General features: G+C 41.1%; 1 protein-coding gene across 10 annotated transcripts in view; it reads right to left on the minus strand.

The window, feature by feature from the left end:
* Nucleotides 1-612: 612 nt before the first annotated feature.
* Nucleotides 613-19,701, minus strand: part of ERC1 (ELKS/RAB6-interacting/CAST family member 1) — a 305,118-nt gene continuing 286,029 nt past the window's right edge. For 6 of the 10 annotated variants that reach the window (XM_063318622.1, XM_063318614.1, XM_063318604.1 and 3 more), the window contains 2 exons: nucleotides 17,624-17,812; nucleotides 613-5,308 (listed from right to left, as the gene is read on the minus strand). In XM_063318622.1, coding sequence (XP_063174692.1) covers nucleotides 5,171-5,308; nucleotides 17,624-17,812 — 327 coding nt within the window. In that variant the 3' untranslated portion in view covers nucleotides 613-5,170. Of the gene's footprint in view, nucleotides 5,309-17,623; nucleotides 17,813-19,701 lie in introns of those variants that run through there. The other 4 variants (XM_063318654.1, XM_063318645.1, XM_063318647.1 and 1 more) reach the window with 1 other exon arrangement.

Here is a 19,701-nt window from a genome sequence, read left to right on the forward strand (position 1 = left end):
TTATAAGCCCACAAATCCTTTTCCGTACAAACCCGAGAGGAGGAGTCATGGCTTTGTTGCTTCTTTACTTGAATTCCTTTTGACGAAATTTATTTTTATATATATTTTTTAAAACACATCTTTTTCAGTTCTACTACTATCTTTTTTTTAATCCGACAACAGACACACATTGTTGGTAACTGCCCCAGCCTTAGGACCACACAGACAATATCGACAAGCAGAAAACAAAACAGGAAAAAAACACCCCTGAAAAAGTCAGGGGAGATACTGATGACAGGGTTACAGCACTCACCACACACACTGGAAAAAGTCAGGATTTCTGTGTTTATGCTTTTGACACTAAAAAGTTTTGAAAGAGTTTTTCTTTTCTTTTTTTTTTTTTTTTTTAAAAACAGTCAGCGGACACAGCCATTTTGTTCAGAAGGATTTGCTGTTGCGTAAGGTTCCTTCCATTTACGTGGAAAAAAACAATTAAAAACATTATTTTCTTTAAAAATCCCCCCCCCGCCCCGCCCCGACACTCGTTTTCCTCGCCACGCTGACAAGATGGGTTGGCAGAATTGACCTTGCCAGGCGCGATGCCCCGTGCCCGACCCTCCCACCCCACCGGCTTCGCTGGGGCAGTGTTAGTTATCCACAGCCTTCTGCAGCCTCTCCGGTTCCCTCTTTCAGTGCGGGCGTTGAGCTGAGTAGAGGCTTCCTTTAAATATCAGATGCCTTGATTGTACTATTTCCCTTTTGCATTTCATCGGAGTCATTTGAGAAATATATGGGTTACTTATGTAGTGAAAACTTTGCTTTAAAATGGTATCAGTGCGTGACACTCGACTTCTTTTGTAAAGACCCCTTTGGTGGCAACGATTGGCAATTAGTACAGGAGTGGGGACTCAAACCTGTCAACCTTTATCAGACGTAGAAATTTCCCAACAAATTGAGCACTAGCAGCAGAACGGGTAGGAATTACAGGGCGAATGAAAAGAGGTGCCCCTTTGGTTCAAAAAAACAGGGTTATGTCTACAAGATTTATGACATTAACGCTCCCTTGTGCAAAATACCGAGAGCCCCAAAGTACCAGAAAATTTGCTAGAGAAGGGATATTCCAGCCGTGCAACCAGAAACGGCACACACAGTTTTGTGCATCACATCAGACTTTCACCTTCTGTCCCCCATACTTGGCAAAAATCGGATACTCCGAGGAGGGTTTGGCATTTTCTAGAGGGAAAGCTGGTTAAAGGCAGTCAAAATGAGAGAGAATACTAGAAGCTTAGAGCTTCGTTTGGGAGCACGCCAGGCAATTCTTCTTCCAATCGCAAACAGTGTTCGCATCCTCACCCTGCAATTCTAGTGTTGTAATGTCCTTTTAGTGTTTTACATGAGGCTGGATTCAGAGGAAAATATGTACTTGGACTCGTGGATATCATGAACAAGCGTAGTTGGGGTGTCAGCTTTTACACTGTATGTGGGCTTCAGGCTCGAGTTATTTTTTAGCCCAAACCCAGCTAAAATGACCTATTTAATTTTCTACAGACAGCTCCTTCAGTCCTTACATCTCTCAGTTTCTCTACAAATGACAGCTTGAAAGAAAAAAAATAAAATTAAAGTAACTAAAACTTTCACAGCTCCTGTAGCAAATGGAACTTCATTCAACAGGAGAAGAAAAAGCAAGTTTCCCCTGGCTCCCTGGGAAGGGCCCCTGATTTCCTAGAGCTGCTGTGTTGCAGGACCGCTGTGTGAGGAAACTGTCTGCATCTGCCTGTCTGCTGACACTTGGGTAGAAGATTTTAAAAGAGCAGTGGTGGGTTAGGCAACTGGATGAGCATCGCAGTACGTCCACATGTACGGCCCTTCTGCCATGTGCCTGATATGCAATTTCGTGATGGACTACGACAACAAAATCCCTCCGTTGCCCTAAGGCATGGCACTCCATGCCAGTGAAAAGAAAAAGTTTCCACTGGTCAGGTTCGGCATTAAATTGTGGCCAGCAGCACCTTCCAAATCACACAGTTCCTCAAGCTATTCACCATGACAAGGTCTCTGTGGACACAGGATCAGAGAGATTATCTGAAATAGTTCAATGGAGATCAAGTCGGATCAAGTCTGTTCCTAAATGAGATCTGCTCTCTCCCTGAAAGCACTTTACTGAGGTCTAAGATCAATGTTTAAGATGGGAAGCCCAGAAGACCTAGAAGATAATGGCAGTTAACGAGAAAAATTGCAAAGACCCAACAATCCAGATGGGAGGAACAGCAGGTGTGTGGCTGGCAGATAAAAGACCAAATGGCCAGCGTGAAAACTAGCCAGGCTTGACAAATCCTCTCAGGGAAGAGGCCCGGAGATGTGTAAACAGTGAGCTTCACCTGGCTGCCGACGCACGGATCCGGCGCACGCTGTCATGACAGCAAAGTGCCTTTGGCTCAGCCACTTTCTAGAAACGTGGCCACAGGCTGGCAGCTGAGTTAAAGATGCAGAAGAACCCGCACTGAAACTCTGGGCTTTTCTGCAATGCGCGGGCAATGCAGTAAACCCAGGGAATTGAAATGACAGCCCAAAGCGACCGCCCCTTGTTCCCATCCCCTCCCCCTGCCCCTGCCTGCAGCAGAAACGCTATCAAGGAACATCTCAGTAAGAGGTTTACAAGCAGGAGTCATTTGAACCATCGATAAGGGAAATTCCACAGCTTCTCACAGAGGAGGGATTGTTTTACAGCAGGGAACCAGGGCAGCTGGAGATTTGACCATATAAGTTAATGAGATAGTCAGGAGTGGTGGCGGTGGCGCGATGATGTTAGGCTGATGGCTCTGATGCTTTTACAGGCGGCATTAAATTCCTTGAGTGAGTAATTAGGGGTGATGAAGAAAAAGCAAGAGGAAAGATTTCAAAACAACAGCTCCTATCGAAACGTGCTGACTCAAATAATGGGACCAAAGGGGCGGTTCTGGGATGAGGCACGGCTCAATGGTATGTACAGTCACTGTCTACATGCCTTCCGGTGTCCCCCCCTTGCACACATTCAGGTTCCCATTACTCTCTTCATCCACCACAAAAAAAGCTTCAGACACAGGCTACTCCTGCAGCGAGAACTAAAGCTACGTTTCCTGATTTGCAAAGCACTGGCAGTTCAAGACATCGAAAAGGTGTGAATCACCTCTTCTTTGGAGACTTACAGATTTCTTCCTAGTGGACACCATGGCTATGGATCCAGTTCCTTCTGCTGAATCATTACAGAAGAATGAATTGGGATGTGATTTAGGTGTAGGTGTGTAGGTATATAAGGTGTCAGTTTTGCCCAATTTTCAATACTTTTTTGAAAAAAAGACAGCGTACATCTTCCCTTACTCAAACTTTTGCCGATCTCCTTTCTGTTGGAAGCAATTGATCACCTCTTAAGATAAAAATAAGGTGTGAAAGACCTACAGAGGAGCTGTGCTCTGGATTTGAAAGACATAAGAAATGCAGTTTTCCTGAAAGGGCTGGAAACATTTTCCTTAGTGTAACGGTTTAGTGATTAAGCTCAAAATGTAGTCAGTCAGTCATATGGAATTAAACCGCAGGCTCTGAATGAGAGGTTTGCTGAGAGGATTCATAATTAGCTAGTGACTATTTCTTCCACTGCTGTGTTGATATTTGGTCGCCTTTCCCCCTCCCCTCATTCTCTTAAGTAATATGGAAAGCTAAAGGGGAACAACTCCTTTAAGGAGCACATGGGGACGTGTTAAAGGGTTCTGTCCCGCAGATGCCCCCAGACACACATAACCACTGGCAGTCAGGAAAAAACGTGTCTCCCCATTAATGCATAGCCCAAGAATGAACACCCAAGTCCTACTCACAAAATAGGACTCTGACTTGCTACCACAATGATAAACAGATCTGCTATTTCAGGTCATATTGCCTATCAGCAAGGGCTTTAACGAGTGTCAAAGATGGATGGGAACAAGACTAAGGGCTCCCATATACATATAAGAATTGCACTGGTTTAACTAAAGCTGTGATTTTATACCTATCTACTCAGCTGGGTGCCACCTCCAGCAGAGATGCTCCTCTTCATAAGAATGGGTTATTGGTCTGAACTCAAACTCATTCCTCGTCAACCTACGCTAAACCGAAATAAATTAAATTATAATTATAGTAGGAACTATGTTACCAATTTACCTAGCTTAGCTTTAAATTTATACTTTCAAGCTAAATGATGCAATTTGCTCATTTACAAAACGCCTAAGATTATTCTGATGGCAGCTAGTGTTCACAAAGCTGCGGCCTGAAAAATTGGCAATGGACAAACTATACAAGCTAAAGCTGGGAGCTGACCTGTTGACCACACCTACCTGAGGGGAGAGAGCTCTCGATAAAATAAGAACTTAAGGGACAGAGACCTATGATGAGAAACCGCAGATAAAAAACCCAAGAAATCAACAGATGAAAACAGTTACCTGAAAAAATGCCCCACTCAGCACTTCGGAGTCAGATCAGTGAACAATAAAAGTCAAAGTTAAGCAAACAGAAAGTACCAGTATGCATACCCTGTTTCCCAGCTGCTAGATGAAGTGACTAACAGGAACAAATAGGGAAACTTTCCTTTCCTCCCTCTGTTATTTAAGAACATAAGAAACATTAAGACAGGCAGCACGACCCGAGCTAGCTAGCTGATGCTGGCCAGTTGTGAGCCATAATCAGAGCACACTCAGGTTTGGATTTAGCACTATGAAATTCAGGCTTTCAGCTTTTATGAAAAAAAAAAAAAAAAAAAAGAAAGTAAAAGAAATTAAAAAGAAGCAATAAATGAATGAAAGGCAAGGGCTATCCTTCTGCAACCTCATGGAGCACTAGAGCTGCTTGTATTCTGTGGATCCCCTCTTCTTTGTGCAGGACACATGGAAGAGCTTTTGTTAGCCGTATCCAGAAGTCACCATCCACAAAGTCAACGGGGAATCGGATTCTAAAGTAGAAAGGCAGTGAGAAGATGAATGCAAACATGACTGATTAATCATAGACTGGAAGAACCTAGAGAGCACGTAGTTTTTAGAGGTTTTTTTTTGCTTTTTTCTTTGTAAAAGGTGCACCAGAAGTTTCTATTCCATTTTCTGTTTTTCACATTCCTATCCACTCTCATGGCTCCTTGGACTGACTGGGCTTGGCCACTGGTGTGCTGCTCCGGTGGGGCTAGTGGCCGAGGTCATGATGACTCCTCAAGTGCATTGACGACTTGCTCCAGGATGTCAGGGCAGTGATCCGCTATCTGCTGTAAGATGGCATTGGCAAACTCCTGCAGCTCTGCGCTTTCCTTCTCGCCCTTTTCTAACTCATCATGAAGCTGCAAGAAACACACAGAGGCATGGTCATTCTCTGCTATCAGATATGTTCACAGGACAACGAGACCTGCCCAGCAGGCTCAGCTCTAAGCCAAACCACCAGTTTTAGAAAGGCAGCTAGCAGAAGTGTAACATGCTGGGCACTTCCAGGATTGGCATCTTCCCTTGGTGACTCCCCCACCAGAACTGGATGATCTCCCCCCTCTTTATTTCACTTTTTCACTCTAGAGGACCAGGCTTGTGACCTCCCCAGTTAAGGCCATATCCACATGGGAAAACTGCCTTAACTATTCCTGAATAAATTGTTTTATGATAAATGTTAGAAAAGCTTCCTCTGTAGAATGTTTTTCTGAAAGCCACCGTGTTCCAGAAGCAATACAGCAGTTTACTAGTACATGATTTTGAATAGTTTGACTTTTGACTCATAAACAACAGGATATTTAATAGGACATCACTTCAGAATTACTTCATGTATGAAATCAATGGAAATGTTACATAATTACACATAACACAGAATTAACCAGAATTCTATTTTTTCTGTGGAATTAATAGTTTTCAGAGGCTGTGTTTCCTAACACAGTCATAAGGTGACGATACACAACTGTGGTGGAGGATACATGGGTTTTGTTTACTAACTCTGCATTTCCTGTTGAATTATTCGTTGTTCAGATTACTATAATTGGCTCAGAACGAGATGGGGAACTTCAAAACTTTCTTATTCACTCCGCCTACAGTCTATAAACTGGTTTTCCAACGAGCGGTGTTACAAATCACGCCACACAACATATTGGAGTATATGTGAACATAATTTTTCTCTCTGAGCCTAACGCCTTTGCCAGAATCAGGGGCCCACAGAGTTTTAGTGAAGAGCAGGAAACATCTGCCTTCAGTAACCTGTTTATCTGCCCAGCAATTGATAAAGTCCATGCTAGCCTGTGAACTGTGCAGAATCCCAAGTAAAGCTGTAATTTGTGCAAGCATTTTAGGGATTACTGTACTCACAGTGGTCTAAGAATCTAGCAGAATGAAGGGAAGCAGCATCTCTTACTAGACCGAATGATACAGATAGATAGATTGGATAAGCTTTCATGTAGATAGCTCTTTCATATACTTTCATATACTACATATCCAAGAAAGTCTTCTGTTTTTTCAGTGATATTATTTTCTTCTAATAAAGTATATTCCCTATGAATATAAGAAAGACAAGCATATTTGTAGCAGGTACATACACTTAGATGGATTCTGAAGTCTATTGCAAGCTTCTGCACAAGTTCTTTGTCATTTTGAGCAGCTGTAGCGACTAGCTTATCTGTATTTGAACTTTCTTTTAATTTTTTTTTCTTTTTTTTTTTCTAATATTATCTGTCAGTCCTGTGACATTTCTTATTTCTAAGTGATTCATATTTTTATTGGAACCCTACTGTGTTAATGTATGACATGGAAATAATGTCAAATTGGAATTTTTCATCCCTGAAGGGGTAACTGATCATCAGTACACACATTTCTTGATCTATATTTTGTACTTCTGTAACACCGCTCCTTGTAGGTTTTAAAAAGAGAGACCCGTCAGGCAGCAGGACAACAGGGATCATTTTACCACCATAAGAGCACAATGCAGTGGGAAAGGTTATATTTCTACAATTAAAATTCAAATCAGATACAACAGTACGTTTCTGTTTATTGATGGTATCAAGCAAAGCACAGGAGATTGTTACTGCAAGAAATACTGCATAAAAACAAACAGGCGAAGAACGACTACAGAATAAATAGAAACGCTTTTCAAGGAAGTTATGGTATAGACTTCTATAGACAAAAGTGAGAGAAAGGAAATTAAAAGGGTAAGCCTGCTACACTATTCCCTTTACTAGGCAGGGTAGCATATAGTAAATTATTTGGGCTTTGCGTGCTGAATGTTAGTTTAATGTGCTCTTATGTGCTTTGTTCCTACTGGCTGCCGTACTCACAGAACAGCTACACGAATCCGAGAGGGGCTCATGCCAAGAATCACAATGCAAAAGCAACCTGATCCTGCTCCGCCGAGTGACATGAGCTGGGGAAGTGGGGAAAACGAGAGGGAGGGGAGCACTCCGGGCTCTGTAAGGGCTCTCGGGGGAGAAGGGGAGGAGGGGGGGAAATTCAGCAGTAACCCATAATGGCTCAGAAACGGCACGCTGTGGACAGGCGATTAGCTTGGTTCCAACAGCCTGGCAGAGTTATTAGTCGGAAACTTGCAATGGATGGATAAGCCTAGGAGAGGTCCAGTCAACAAGCAGGATTGAAAGAGGCAGCGCAGCCAGCTAGGAGCAGTGCGGGATATTGAAAGCCAGGAGACTGGGTTTCAGGGGCTACCTCTGAGTCTCAGGTTGCTCAGCCTAGTGAAACCCCAGTGATTCAGGCGGCCCCAGTTACAGCAGCCTGCAAAGCCACAAAACACTGGTCAATTCACAGGACTGGTTTGGACGTTGAACTCTGAGGCAGGTCTTCCTTGGCTTCTTGGGCCAGCGCAAAGATTTCACGGCGCCGTTCTTCAGAAGGGTGGGAGGTCGTGAGAGACAGTAAGTAACAGGAGAAGAAGCCAACGATGTGATTCTCCTTTTCTTTACCCGCCTCCTGCAAGCGGCCTCGGCTCCCGGTCCCGCAGGAGGAGAACCAGGAGAGGGCAGTGTTAGCAGGGAAAGCAGGGGCCGGCTCCCTGCGGGTCCAGCACCAACCACCTGCTCAGCCAGCATCCCTCCTCCGGGAGCCTCAGCCGAACCCTCCAGGTGAAGCTCCAGGAAAGGGCAAAGTAATTAAATAATCAAATACAAAAGCACCTCAAAGAGATTAACCTTCCAAACTGGAAGGAGGTTGGTGGACAAGGGAGAGAATCCTGCAGGACGTTGTTTTCAGTGGGGCAGTACTGCAAAGTCAGTGACGCCTCAAAATTTCTTGCTGTACTCATCATCATTTACACGAATGCATGCAAAGTATGACAATACCTTATAAAATCAAGGTAAGCCCAACAAAATAAGCCCACTTCAAAGCTAAAATAAATCAAATGCAATCAAACAAAAGCAACCAAATTAACCACATGAAGAAAATATTTCCAATAAATACGTTTTTGACCAGCAAGAGCCCAAAAGAAGACGGCTCTGAATGCCGAAGGCCAGCAATAATACTTTGCAAATTAGCGTAGACAGAAAGTCTACACAGCTGGCTGGCAGATGTCTGTGATGAAACGTCTTTGAAAAAAGTAGCAATGCTAGCCTTGCGTTGAGTTTGCTAGCTTCAGAACATCTAGGTTTAGTAATGGGATTTCTATTTAAACAAAGACATCTTAATTGACTATGTGGCTGGTTGCAGCATTTCTATATCACGTATGTCATCTCTGTTTACGTCATTCCTTTCAGAAACAGCTGTGAGCAGCACACGTCACTCCTCATTCAGACGAGCTCCTTAATGGGGAACATCCTGTTCTCCATGGTATAACTCGATTCACCTAAGTGTTTGGCTGTCCACTTTTTAGGGAAGTTTCTCTAAAAGTATTACTATCAATACGGCTCATGATTTCCTAGTTTTTCTTCTTGTGAATGCAAATGGAAATGGTATTAACTTCCCCCTGACATTTTTCTATGAAAATAAAGGAGTGTTAACAACAGTCCTTTTTTGTTGGCATTTTCAGCTGAGGATATGAGGAGATTCATACACTCGCCTGACAGAAATGACCAAAAAAGAGAAGGCAAGGCCAGATACGTTTGCCTAGTTGATGACAAGTAAAAATAGACAGCTCAGAAAGAAAAGGATAGCAAGGACCCCAGAAGTGCTTCATAGTATTTATCTTTGGATAGAAGAACAGAAAGGACCGTCAGCATCCCAGGGGAATGGAAGCTTGCAGATAACCTACAATAGATTCAGATACTTTTCACCGCTGCTGCCTTCCTTCCTGGGTTTAGAGCAAGTCACGACAGGAATACTTTTCCATTTATAGTTAAACTCCATCAGTGAAAAAAAATCCCAAACAATTCACCATGAACTTAGCTTGCATTGTGCTTCTCTGGTCCAAGATATTCCAGAACTTATTCAAAGATCAATTGACATTCAGAGGGAAGGTAACTTCATAGTTAAGAAACAGGATGCGATGGTTTTACACGCGCACTAGGTGAATTGCGGTACTGCTCTGCAGAACCTTTGTGGCCTTTGCTTCTCCCGTAATGTAAACAAAGGAACGCTAAGCTCAGATCCTTTAGAATTATTTATACGGAGGGGGTTTACTCCCCAAAGTGTTATTTTCCTCTCGTTAGTAATTCCACAAAACCACTGATGAAAAACGGCAAACAAAAATAAAGTAGTATCTCATCTCAGGCTATGGACAGTAAAACTGAACACAGAATATGAGGTGCTTGTAGAGCAGCACGAAAAGAAAGTTAACTGCAGGACTTCCATAGGGCTATAATACTGGGATCTGGAAATATGTTTCTCCAAAGTTTAGATGTTTCTGGATCAGGCTATGGTTAGTCTGAAAAACATATTTCGAGCTTAAAGTAACAGAAATAAGCATCAAAAAGAAATTCAACTGATTTAATCTTAACCTTTGTTTTGCCTCAAAATAAGTTAAACTACATCGCATCTCAGGCAAACGGCCGAGAGCTTTTGCATCTTCCCAGACCAATCGGTGTAAACACGTACGTTTGAAGTAGCAAGAACCAATTGCATACAAACCTTTATTTCTCAACTATAGACCTATGAGAGGGCCAAAAGAAAGGGTTAGGAATATGGAAATCCCAGTCTGCCAAAATAAAACAAACCAAACCATAAAAGAAAGAGAAATTTTTTATGTAGACCCTTAAATAATTTTGCTCTATCTGGAAATTTTGTTTTTATGTTAGCTTTTTCAAAATATTTTAAACACACGCATTTAAAATTTAAAGTAAGATTTCAAATTAAACATTCTGTCATGTCTTTTAAAAATAATGTAAACTTTAAAAATATCTTTTAAATACACTTGAATAGATTTTACAACCAATTTTGAGAAAAAACCCTGGAAAAATTTGGCGAGGGCTCTTGCAGCATATCTTTGAAATAACTGTGCACATGGGATTTATCCTGCATTCCTCAGCATCTATAAGCTTTGTAAATAGCAGAAATATTATTATTTCCTTGGTAATGAATTAATTTCAAAATTATATAAATGGGGACGTAAGTTATATTTTGCATTTGACTTGAGAAGTTTTTCTGCAAATCCCGCACTTGCAGGAAATACGTCCATCCTCCAGCAACAGCAGCAATCATTTCACAGTCAGAGGACAATTTTCTGTTCATGTATATTCTGCTGTACGTTATCAACTGAAAATTCATGCTGCTATAGTGTGTACAGAAAGTTGTTATTCTGTAGCTAAGCAGAAGAAATAATAATTATTGCCTGTACCACAGGGCTATCTGCTAGGGCCAGGCCCCGCTGACCTAAGCACGCATAATGCAGGCAAACCCCACACCTTAATCCCTATCAGCTCACGATTCTGCACAATAAAGGGACTGTGAAGAAGAGTTAGGTGGCTACGTCTCCTAGTTTCAGTTGCAATGCATTACTTTAGGTGTCAGTGTACTCTCTCAAAGCCAGGTTGCTAAACGCTGACAGAATTACTCCGTGATGCACCCTTCATGCTGGGCTTGTACCTTGGCCCTTGCTCTCTCTGCCGATGGATGAGACCTCCGCGGCCCCATAGGGGCTCTGCCTGTTTAGTCATAAACACCGGGAACGTTCACCTGTCTACAAGGCAAATCTTAAATACCTCTCCTATATGTCCTAGCTGATGAGTTTTGGAAAAACTTTTTAACAGTGCTGGTTTTGTGCCCGCAGAGCACAAACCAGAGAAGGACAAAGCAGGAAGTACTTGGATGAAAAGATGAAGTTACACACACACGGCTATTTCAGATATCAGAGCTGGAGCCCTTTCTACTCTTTCCACGTTACTTATTTCTCTTTAAGAGGAAGTTAATTTTGTTTATTATGAAGTCGTTTGGAATCCTGTTAGCTCTGAAATTTCTGATGGATATTCCAAGAAAGAAATTCCCATCGGATTTTGGTCTATGCAATCCAGTAACCCCAATAAGCCAACAGAGGACCCACCTGTTCCTGCTTGTGGCTCTTTTTATCCAGGAAGGATGCTCACAGAGGCTACCCCAGAGACCCCTGCACGGCCAAGCAGAACCCACAGCAGTAGCTCACAGCAGGAGATGCTGCAAAAAGCTTCCATGAGGACCACAGTGTCCAAGCAACGCACAGAGTAACAGAACTTGTTACTAATAATAAAACACAGGGAGAGGTGAGCTGCCCTTGAAAAAATAAGGTAATAGCTCAGGTTGGTACACCATCTGCTTGTAGGAGCTGCTTGAAATGAGAGCACAGTGAATTTTAGACACACCAGACACATACACATGAAACACTTGACCATGTCCTTAAAGCAATGTTTTTCACAGAATCATAGAATGTGTTGGGTTGGAAGGGACCTTTAAAGGTCATCTAGTCCAACCCCCCTGCAGTAAGCAGGGACATCTTCAACTAGATCAGGTTGCCCAGAGCCTCCTCAAGCCTGGCCTTGAATGCGTCCAGGGATGGGGCGTCCACCAACTCTCTGGGCAACCTGTGCCAGTGTCTCATCACCCTCGTTGTAAAGAACTTCTTCCTAATGTCTAATCTAAACCTACCCTGCTCTAGTTCAAAACCATTGCCCCTCGTCCTATCGCTACGTGCCCTTGCAAACGGCCCCTCCCCAGCTTTCCTGTAGGACCCCTTCAGGTACTGGAAGGCTGCTTTTTCCCTTTATATCTCTTTTCAAGTTAGGAACAGTTAATATTACTGATTGACAGTACATTATATAAGATAGTATGACAGTATATTAATTAAAATTAGAAATTCCATGCACAAATAAAAATGGATAATGTTATAGTATTATGGATACGGTCAACTTATGATAATGTTTGTGACTTCAACCAGTATTTAAGAATTATGACACTGATCCCAAGTTCTCATCCTCATCCAAAACATTAATTTAATATAATTTTAGAGAGTTCCTATACCCATTACTTTCTCAACTAAACTCAGGAAATACATTTGGACATGAAGAAGGATATAAATTGTTGCAATTATTACTTCTAATTTCTAACAGAGACCAGAAGTGGGCTGTTTAACTTTAAAACACATTATGCATTCCCATAAGATTACAAATTAAAAATAAATGACATAAATCAGGTGGGGAAGATAACAAGCTAATGGAAGAGCAGTCAGAGAAGAAAGACAGGGTAAACTCTGAAGTAACAGAGTAATTTAGAATGACTAAATGCAAAACATGGCAGAGTAATTTCTTTACAGAAACTAAATAAGTTGAATAATTTCTCATAGATGATACAGAAGTAAGAATGCAAGCGGAATCTGAACAAAGTACACAGGATGTTTATAAAATAGCTATTTGTAATTTAGAGAAAAGTTTATCCCGCTTACAATATTGTTTGTATAACAAATCAAAATGTGTGTTTAAAAAATTCAGCCAGCATATATGCAAGTTTTTAAGTGGAATCTGAAAGCTACATACACGCGGTCTGCTGTCTTTTCATAGGAAAAGCTTAACATCAACTTTGCTGAGAGTGAAATGTGAATTATGTGCAATGTAAATTATGCTCCTTGGAACCACGCCATGACTATTTAGCTGATACAGTGAAGCGATATTATCACCTTTTTCCTTCCTCTGTCTTTGAGCAGCTGAGCAGAAAAGACATGGGAGAGGATTAGTAAGTAGGAATCCCTAGATGATCTGTGCTTTGGCTGAAGCTGACACACAGGGAGAGGGAAGACAACCTTTCTTCACTACAAAGGCTCTTCTACGACCATAACGATTTTTCAAAAGCGCCTCTGTCTGTAACTCACAGCCGAAGCAATCATAAGGTGCAGCACCGTGTTAGCAGGGGGGTGAGACAAGCTGCCATAGCAGGTGTCTTCTGAGAGAGTGTCTCATGGAAATACAACCTGCCCAGGCCCTGCAGGCTGCTGTTGATGCCCAGGTCACAACACAAATGCTGTCGGAAAACACCTCTGGGGAAAGAGGAACAGGTTGATTGTGTGAGAAAAAAATGGTGCCTGGGGGCAGCAGAAATAGGCAGGACCCCCATCAGCCTAGACAAAGCCAGGATGTGTTGGATATGGCTGGAAAGAGGCAGCAATGGCAGGGAGCAAAATACCTCCTCCTACTACTCCTCAGGTGAAGAAAATTATTTTAATCAGATAGGTCCTCTTGCGTTGTAAGAAATATTTTTTTCAGAATGACCGTAGGAACTATTGAAAATAAGAAGCTCTCCATAATATGAGGTTCCACACGTTTTAGAGCTGGATTTGAAGAGATAAGAAGCATTTATAATACTGCTTAAGCTATTAACAGTACAAACACTGGTGCCTACTACTAATACCTGGTTGCTCTCTTTGGTTGTCTCTTTTTACTTTCTCTTTTTGCTTTTACTTCCAACCACAGCGCAGTACACCACTAGCAACTATTTAAATGATGATTTTCATTCTACTCCATTCTTTCCTCTTGTAAAAAGAAGAGAAAAACAAAACCCAAGCTATAAATAAAAATGTGGACCATATCATTATGTTCTTAATGTCATTTCCTTTCATATAGGAATAAAATCCCTCATTTAAAGACAACCATCTGAAACGTGAAACGTAGCAGTAGTTCTACACAGTCCAAGAATATTAACATAATGATATGTTTAGGACAAAGTGAAAGAAAATATTGTATTTAATAGAAATTGCTAGGATAATGCAATTATTTATAATGAATGAATGGAATTTTTATTTCTCAGTGTCGAGACTTGGAAGATTCTTCATTCCTTCTGGTAACTTAAATTTTTTTAATAAGAAAAGTTGAGCAGGACATAAACAGGTCAAAGGAGGACAGTTCCAGAAACAGCGCTGGTTAACTTCTTTGGGGACATCGGGTCAGAACTGACTCAAAGGAATATTTTCTACCACATGAGTACCTTAATGACACGGTTCCAACTACTGTAGATTCGTTATTGTCCACAACTTAATGTAGTATACTAGTTTAGATTAGGTCTTGAGATACCGTATACTCATAAAGTACTGGCTTCAGGCCTTCATTACAATTGGACCAAAATTCTACTACAGTAAGTCAGCTTTACAAAATGTCTTTGATCAAATGCCAACAAAGAATGATATAGCATCCTGGCCCCATAATTTGATTAAAATCAATTGAAGTCAGTAAGGAACATAGCTGAACTTAATGGTAGCATAAAGAAACTATTATACATGAGAGGTACCAATTATCAATCAAACTTTGAGAGTCCACAAAATTATTTATGTAGCAACAAATTGCCCTTAGAACCATGGTGTTGATGCTGCCAGACGCTTTTCCGACAATGACTTGCACATTAGTTACTGTGGGTCACTGTGGATGTGCTGCAAGGGTGAAAAGCTTACATCTACTTCATATACTAGTTTTACCCACCAGAAGAAGCCACAGAAAACTCCGGCTATTTGTACCTGAGCCGCCCCAGCAGGTGTGAAAGACCTACAGGGTATATCAGCTGTGATGAAACACAGCAGCACCAACCTTCGCCAATAATAGCTGCTGCAGTGGGAAACCACAGCTCCAAAAGCAGCAATATGAAAATGAATTGTCAACTATTTATAAAAAAAACCCACCATCCAAAACAAACGAAATAATCTCATTGGTGAGAAGTGGATACATTGGCATCATTCTTAAATATTATTGGTGTTCAGTTAAATGTATCCTCCCTAATCATGTTAGCACTTCTTAACATTCAAGAGGATTAATTTTTTCCCACTGAGGCTTGTGAAGCATTATCGACAGAAGAGCATATTAGAAGGGACAGGAGTGAATTTAATGCACTGGATTTGAAGTAATTTACAAAACTCATTAAAATTCCAAAGATGCAAAATGGGTATTCTATGATGGGCTTCTGCGAATCTGGAGAACCGATTCCCACCCCCCATGGGAATACTTTAAACACAAAGGAAATTCTGCAGTTAGAAGCAGAAAAGCTCCACGACTTAAATGAAAAATGTGCTTTGCAAATTGAAATATATCATTAGTTTGTATTTTTCAACTGAAGCTTGCTAAATACAATCTAAGTGAGTATGGGAAAGCAGAAGAGAATGCTACATTTTATTTTAGCAGATGTTAGCTCCTCATGGGAATCACAAATGGAGTAGTAACTTTAAACAACTGTGGCAACAGCAATGCAGAATTAAGACAATAATGGGAGAGGATAGAAAAACACATCTTTTCTCTTCTCCAGGACAACTTAGACAATTCTTTTCCTCACAATTTATACTTAAATGCTTTCTTTACTGTGTAACCCATAAATGTTGCTAATGGACTAGCAAAGTTTCAATGAGAAATATTATCTTTTATTAAACCCGTACACAGAACTGGACAAAGCGATGATGTTTTTAGGCTGACTGTCTATTCAGAAGAACTTGCCAAAGAAAGCCTTTTCTATTTTCTTTACCCACAGACTCTTGATCAAATAGAAGATATCACCTATCCCCACAGATCTTGATTATATTCAAAGACCATCACAGCTATAACAGACTAGTCAATTTATTTCAGGGCTATCAAAACTTTACCCACATCCAGCCTTTACTTTTGTTTTCAGAGATGCCTCCCATATGCGCTACAGGTTTTGCCACGCAAGGCTTCATCCCAATCTGACAGACAAGGTGGTTCAAAATGGTATGCCTCGTATTTTCATCTATAACATAGAAGCCGTACATCTTTAATACATGAGGATGGCATGCATTATACTGAAAAACTTTTAATCCTGTATCAGCGGTTACAGAACCCAAGAGGTAAATAAAATGCCGACTCTGGCTGTGTAGGGGCTAGCAGGCTCTGCAGGGAAAAGGAATGTGTCAGGCTGTAGAGGCAAATGTATCCTCCATCTAGATACTGAGTGAGGCACAGAGCACTCGTTGAATCAAACAAATGAACGAAGACAGATATAAAGACAGAGATCAACTGTCCTGCACCATCTAGGCCCTGTTACAGGCATATTTATCTCCAGAGGACTGCTCCTCCTTCTGAATTGTTAGACATGCTTCTGTTGGCTTCCTGTAATTTGGCTGCTGAGCTGCTTTCTCCAATTTTTCTATCAAAATTCAGCCTTAAGTTGAAATTGCAAGGAAATGAGCTTAGACATCACAAGAGAAGAAAACCAGAGCTGAAGTGTTCAGGGTAGGCTCAAGATAGTGTTCACCGACCTGCAAACCCACTTTTAAGTATATAGGCCTTAGCCTAGTTTGTGTGCACGCTGGATAGAGTTCAGTATAGACATATGAAAGTGAATAATTTAGTGAAAGAATTTGCTTTATAATCTAAAGTCGGGGTCAAAAAGACAAAATTAGTCACATTTATTTCTGGTACCAGTTCCTTACATGAGTTCAACTAAAAAAAATAAAGCATTCTGTAATACAGGAATAAAATTAAAAAGTTGAAAAGAGAAATAGGAAGGAATGAGAAAAAAGGGTTGTGGAAAATGATGAATTATAGTATGAAAGCAAGAGATAAAAACTGCCAGTGAAGGGATTAAGGAAGGCAAGACATCACCAGAGCTGGGAGAAAGGAAGATTATTTCAGTAGCTGAATTATAGCTAGATTGACAGTCTCTTTAGAGACTTCATCAGACAAGCTGTTATTAAACCCTTTCAGTTCTGTATGCCAAAACTCCTGGAAATATACCGTTAGACTTCTGAAATCACTGTGTTTGTGTGTGCGTAAGCATGGGTGTATTGCATCTGGCACGCTGGGTCCAAATCTTGATTTAGGTATCCAGGTAAAGGGGTAAGCAGAAAAAATTACTGGCAGAACATACTGTAATAGAAGGTAAGGACATTGTATTTGCTTATGTAAAGTGACTCACAAAAATGTGCCAGTTAAAATATAAGTGGTTAATGTCATTAGAAAAAGATTTAAGATCCCTATGACTACATTAAGTTATAAAGAGCAACTAAAATTTGTTAACAGGTAAAACACGGCAAAAGCAGTACCTTGCAGTTTGATTTCCCATGAGTGTGTAGATGCATGGCCTTGAGTACACGTAAAAGAACAGATGAAATTCCATAATAAATATTAAATGGCAATGATTCAAAAAATTATTGACTCCTTCTGTCAGCTGAAGAGCGGATCTTTGCTCCTGTTTTCACCACTTACAGAATGGTTTCCCAACCTTTTGGTGTGGCACGCGTGTAAGACCTACCTTCAGCAGTCCAGGCCTTTGTTCAGAGCTTCAGACCACAAACTCACCTGCTCCGGGGTCATCTTCTGCAGCTCTTTCTCCCAAGCTGCCCGGTCATCATCCAGGTGGTAGGAAGCAGGTGGGGTGAGTCCACGTAGAATCAGGGGGTCACGGTCGTGGCAGAGGGCTGTCAGATGTCCGATATACAACTTCAACTTGCTGCGATTCTGATCAAGTTCTAAGAGGGGCTGAATTATCTGAAATAAGAGAACAGAGACAGTGAGGAACAGCCTGAGACTCAAGCAGTGGTGAAGGCAGAGATCAACCTCTAAATTACAATCTTGTTCAGCATCATACTGGAAGAAACCTGAACACCCTCCCTTCCCGTCCCAGTACTCCTATCCCATAACCCAGCAACCTTCCATCTGTAGCAGAAAGAAACCCAAGTACACTAGGGGAAGGGGATGTGGTGATGATAGCTGTCTGATTAATATAGGAAATAATGATGATATGGGTGAAAAATGAAACAGTATTAAATTGAATGCATTAACTCTACTGATTATCCAGCAGTGCTTCAGTCAACTATTTCAACTCCCCGCTTTAAGAATTAGTTTCTGGTAAAAGGTGTCTGTCCACAACTACAACGGCAATGTAGAGTTTAACTCATTTTGCCAACAAACATTTCATTGCAATTAAAGTAGGCAATAAACATGTTCTAAAGAGAATAGTTTCAAATGATGCCAAAATGTTTGTTTTTAAGATGAAGTTATATCTACTGTAGAAACTGTATAGAGACGTATCTTAATCAAAAAGTTAAGATATAGTTTTCTATAATCTTCTCTATAGTTAAGATCTAGTTTTCCATAGTTTTGAAAAGACAATGACTTTCATTTTTTATGCAAGCCAAACTATACAACAGACTACAAAACTAAAATCAAAGGACTTTAATAAGTACTATTTTATTTCATTATACTTTACCCAATCTGAATTTAATCCTTTTTCCTCAATGTAATCCAAACTGGAACCATCCAGTTACCATAAAAAGTATTTGAAGAGCCATTTTTCATTTATTTTACAAAAATATAGAGTTCAAGTGCATAAATACATATCGGGAATCCCTATGACCTCCCACAAGAATACTGCCTCATATTGTTCTAGGTGTTTGTGGGCATATATTCAAAACCGCAGTAATACAAAACTCGCAGCTGATGAAAAACCAAGGAGGAACTGGGCTTGGTGCCTCCACTCCATAAAATGAGGTGTCGAAGCTAGAGGCCCCGATGCGCAGCAGCTAGGAGAGCTGGAAAGTCTTCCCACTGGCAACTTGTCTTCCTTTTCCCAGGAAGGGGCTGCACCTGCTGTTTGTTAGCGGGCCGGGGATATCTTTTCAATAGGACACCTCTGACCCTGCTAATGAATAAGGAGGGAGATAATCTCTGAGTCAACAGGAACAGGGTGCTGGCACTACTTTCAACAAAGACTCTGGCTTTGACCCCTTTTAATAAGGCTGTCAGGGCTCACTTCTTTTGCTTCTAACACTGTTCTACATGGATTAATTTCTGTAGAGTGAGAGGATCTGAGAGCCATGGCTAAGCAGCTAACTAATGTCAGGCTCCTTGTCCCGCAGAGCGTAGCCGCGCTCAGCAGCCTACACCAGAACATCAGGGTGGCAGCAGCTACGAAAAGCCACAGCGACACGGCAGCCGTGGTAGAGGAGACAGACAAGAAACCTGCAGAGAGTGTGAGCTCACGTGCTTTATTAAAAACCCTACTTCTGTGTGCAGCCTTGGGACAACATCTGTTTGCAGATATAAACAAACATATAAAAATAACGGTTCAACATATCAAGCCTGCAAACTGCATCAGGGCAGAATACTCTGCTCTCCTGTATACAAGACAATAAGAACAGATATTTTAGTACCATCAACACTGTTACATTTCACTTCCATCACCAAGCACAACCGTACTTAGCCAATTACATCCACCAGCTTTGGCTGTTTGCTGAATTTGTGCTATTTACTCCAATTTCTTATAATTTGGTTTACCTAGATTATGATCAGAAAGTATACTGCCTGTGCAGGTGAAAAAAAGTGATGCTTCTAATTTAACTGATGTCTTTCCTATCTTTCTTACTATTTGGTTTGCC

Source organism: Chroicocephalus ridibundus, chromosome 1, assembly GCF_963924245.1.
Source record: "Chroicocephalus ridibundus chromosome 1, bChrRid1.1, whole genome shotgun sequence".
NCBI classification, from domain to species: Eukaryota; Metazoa; Chordata; class Aves; order Charadriiformes; family Laridae; genus Chroicocephalus; species Chroicocephalus ridibundus.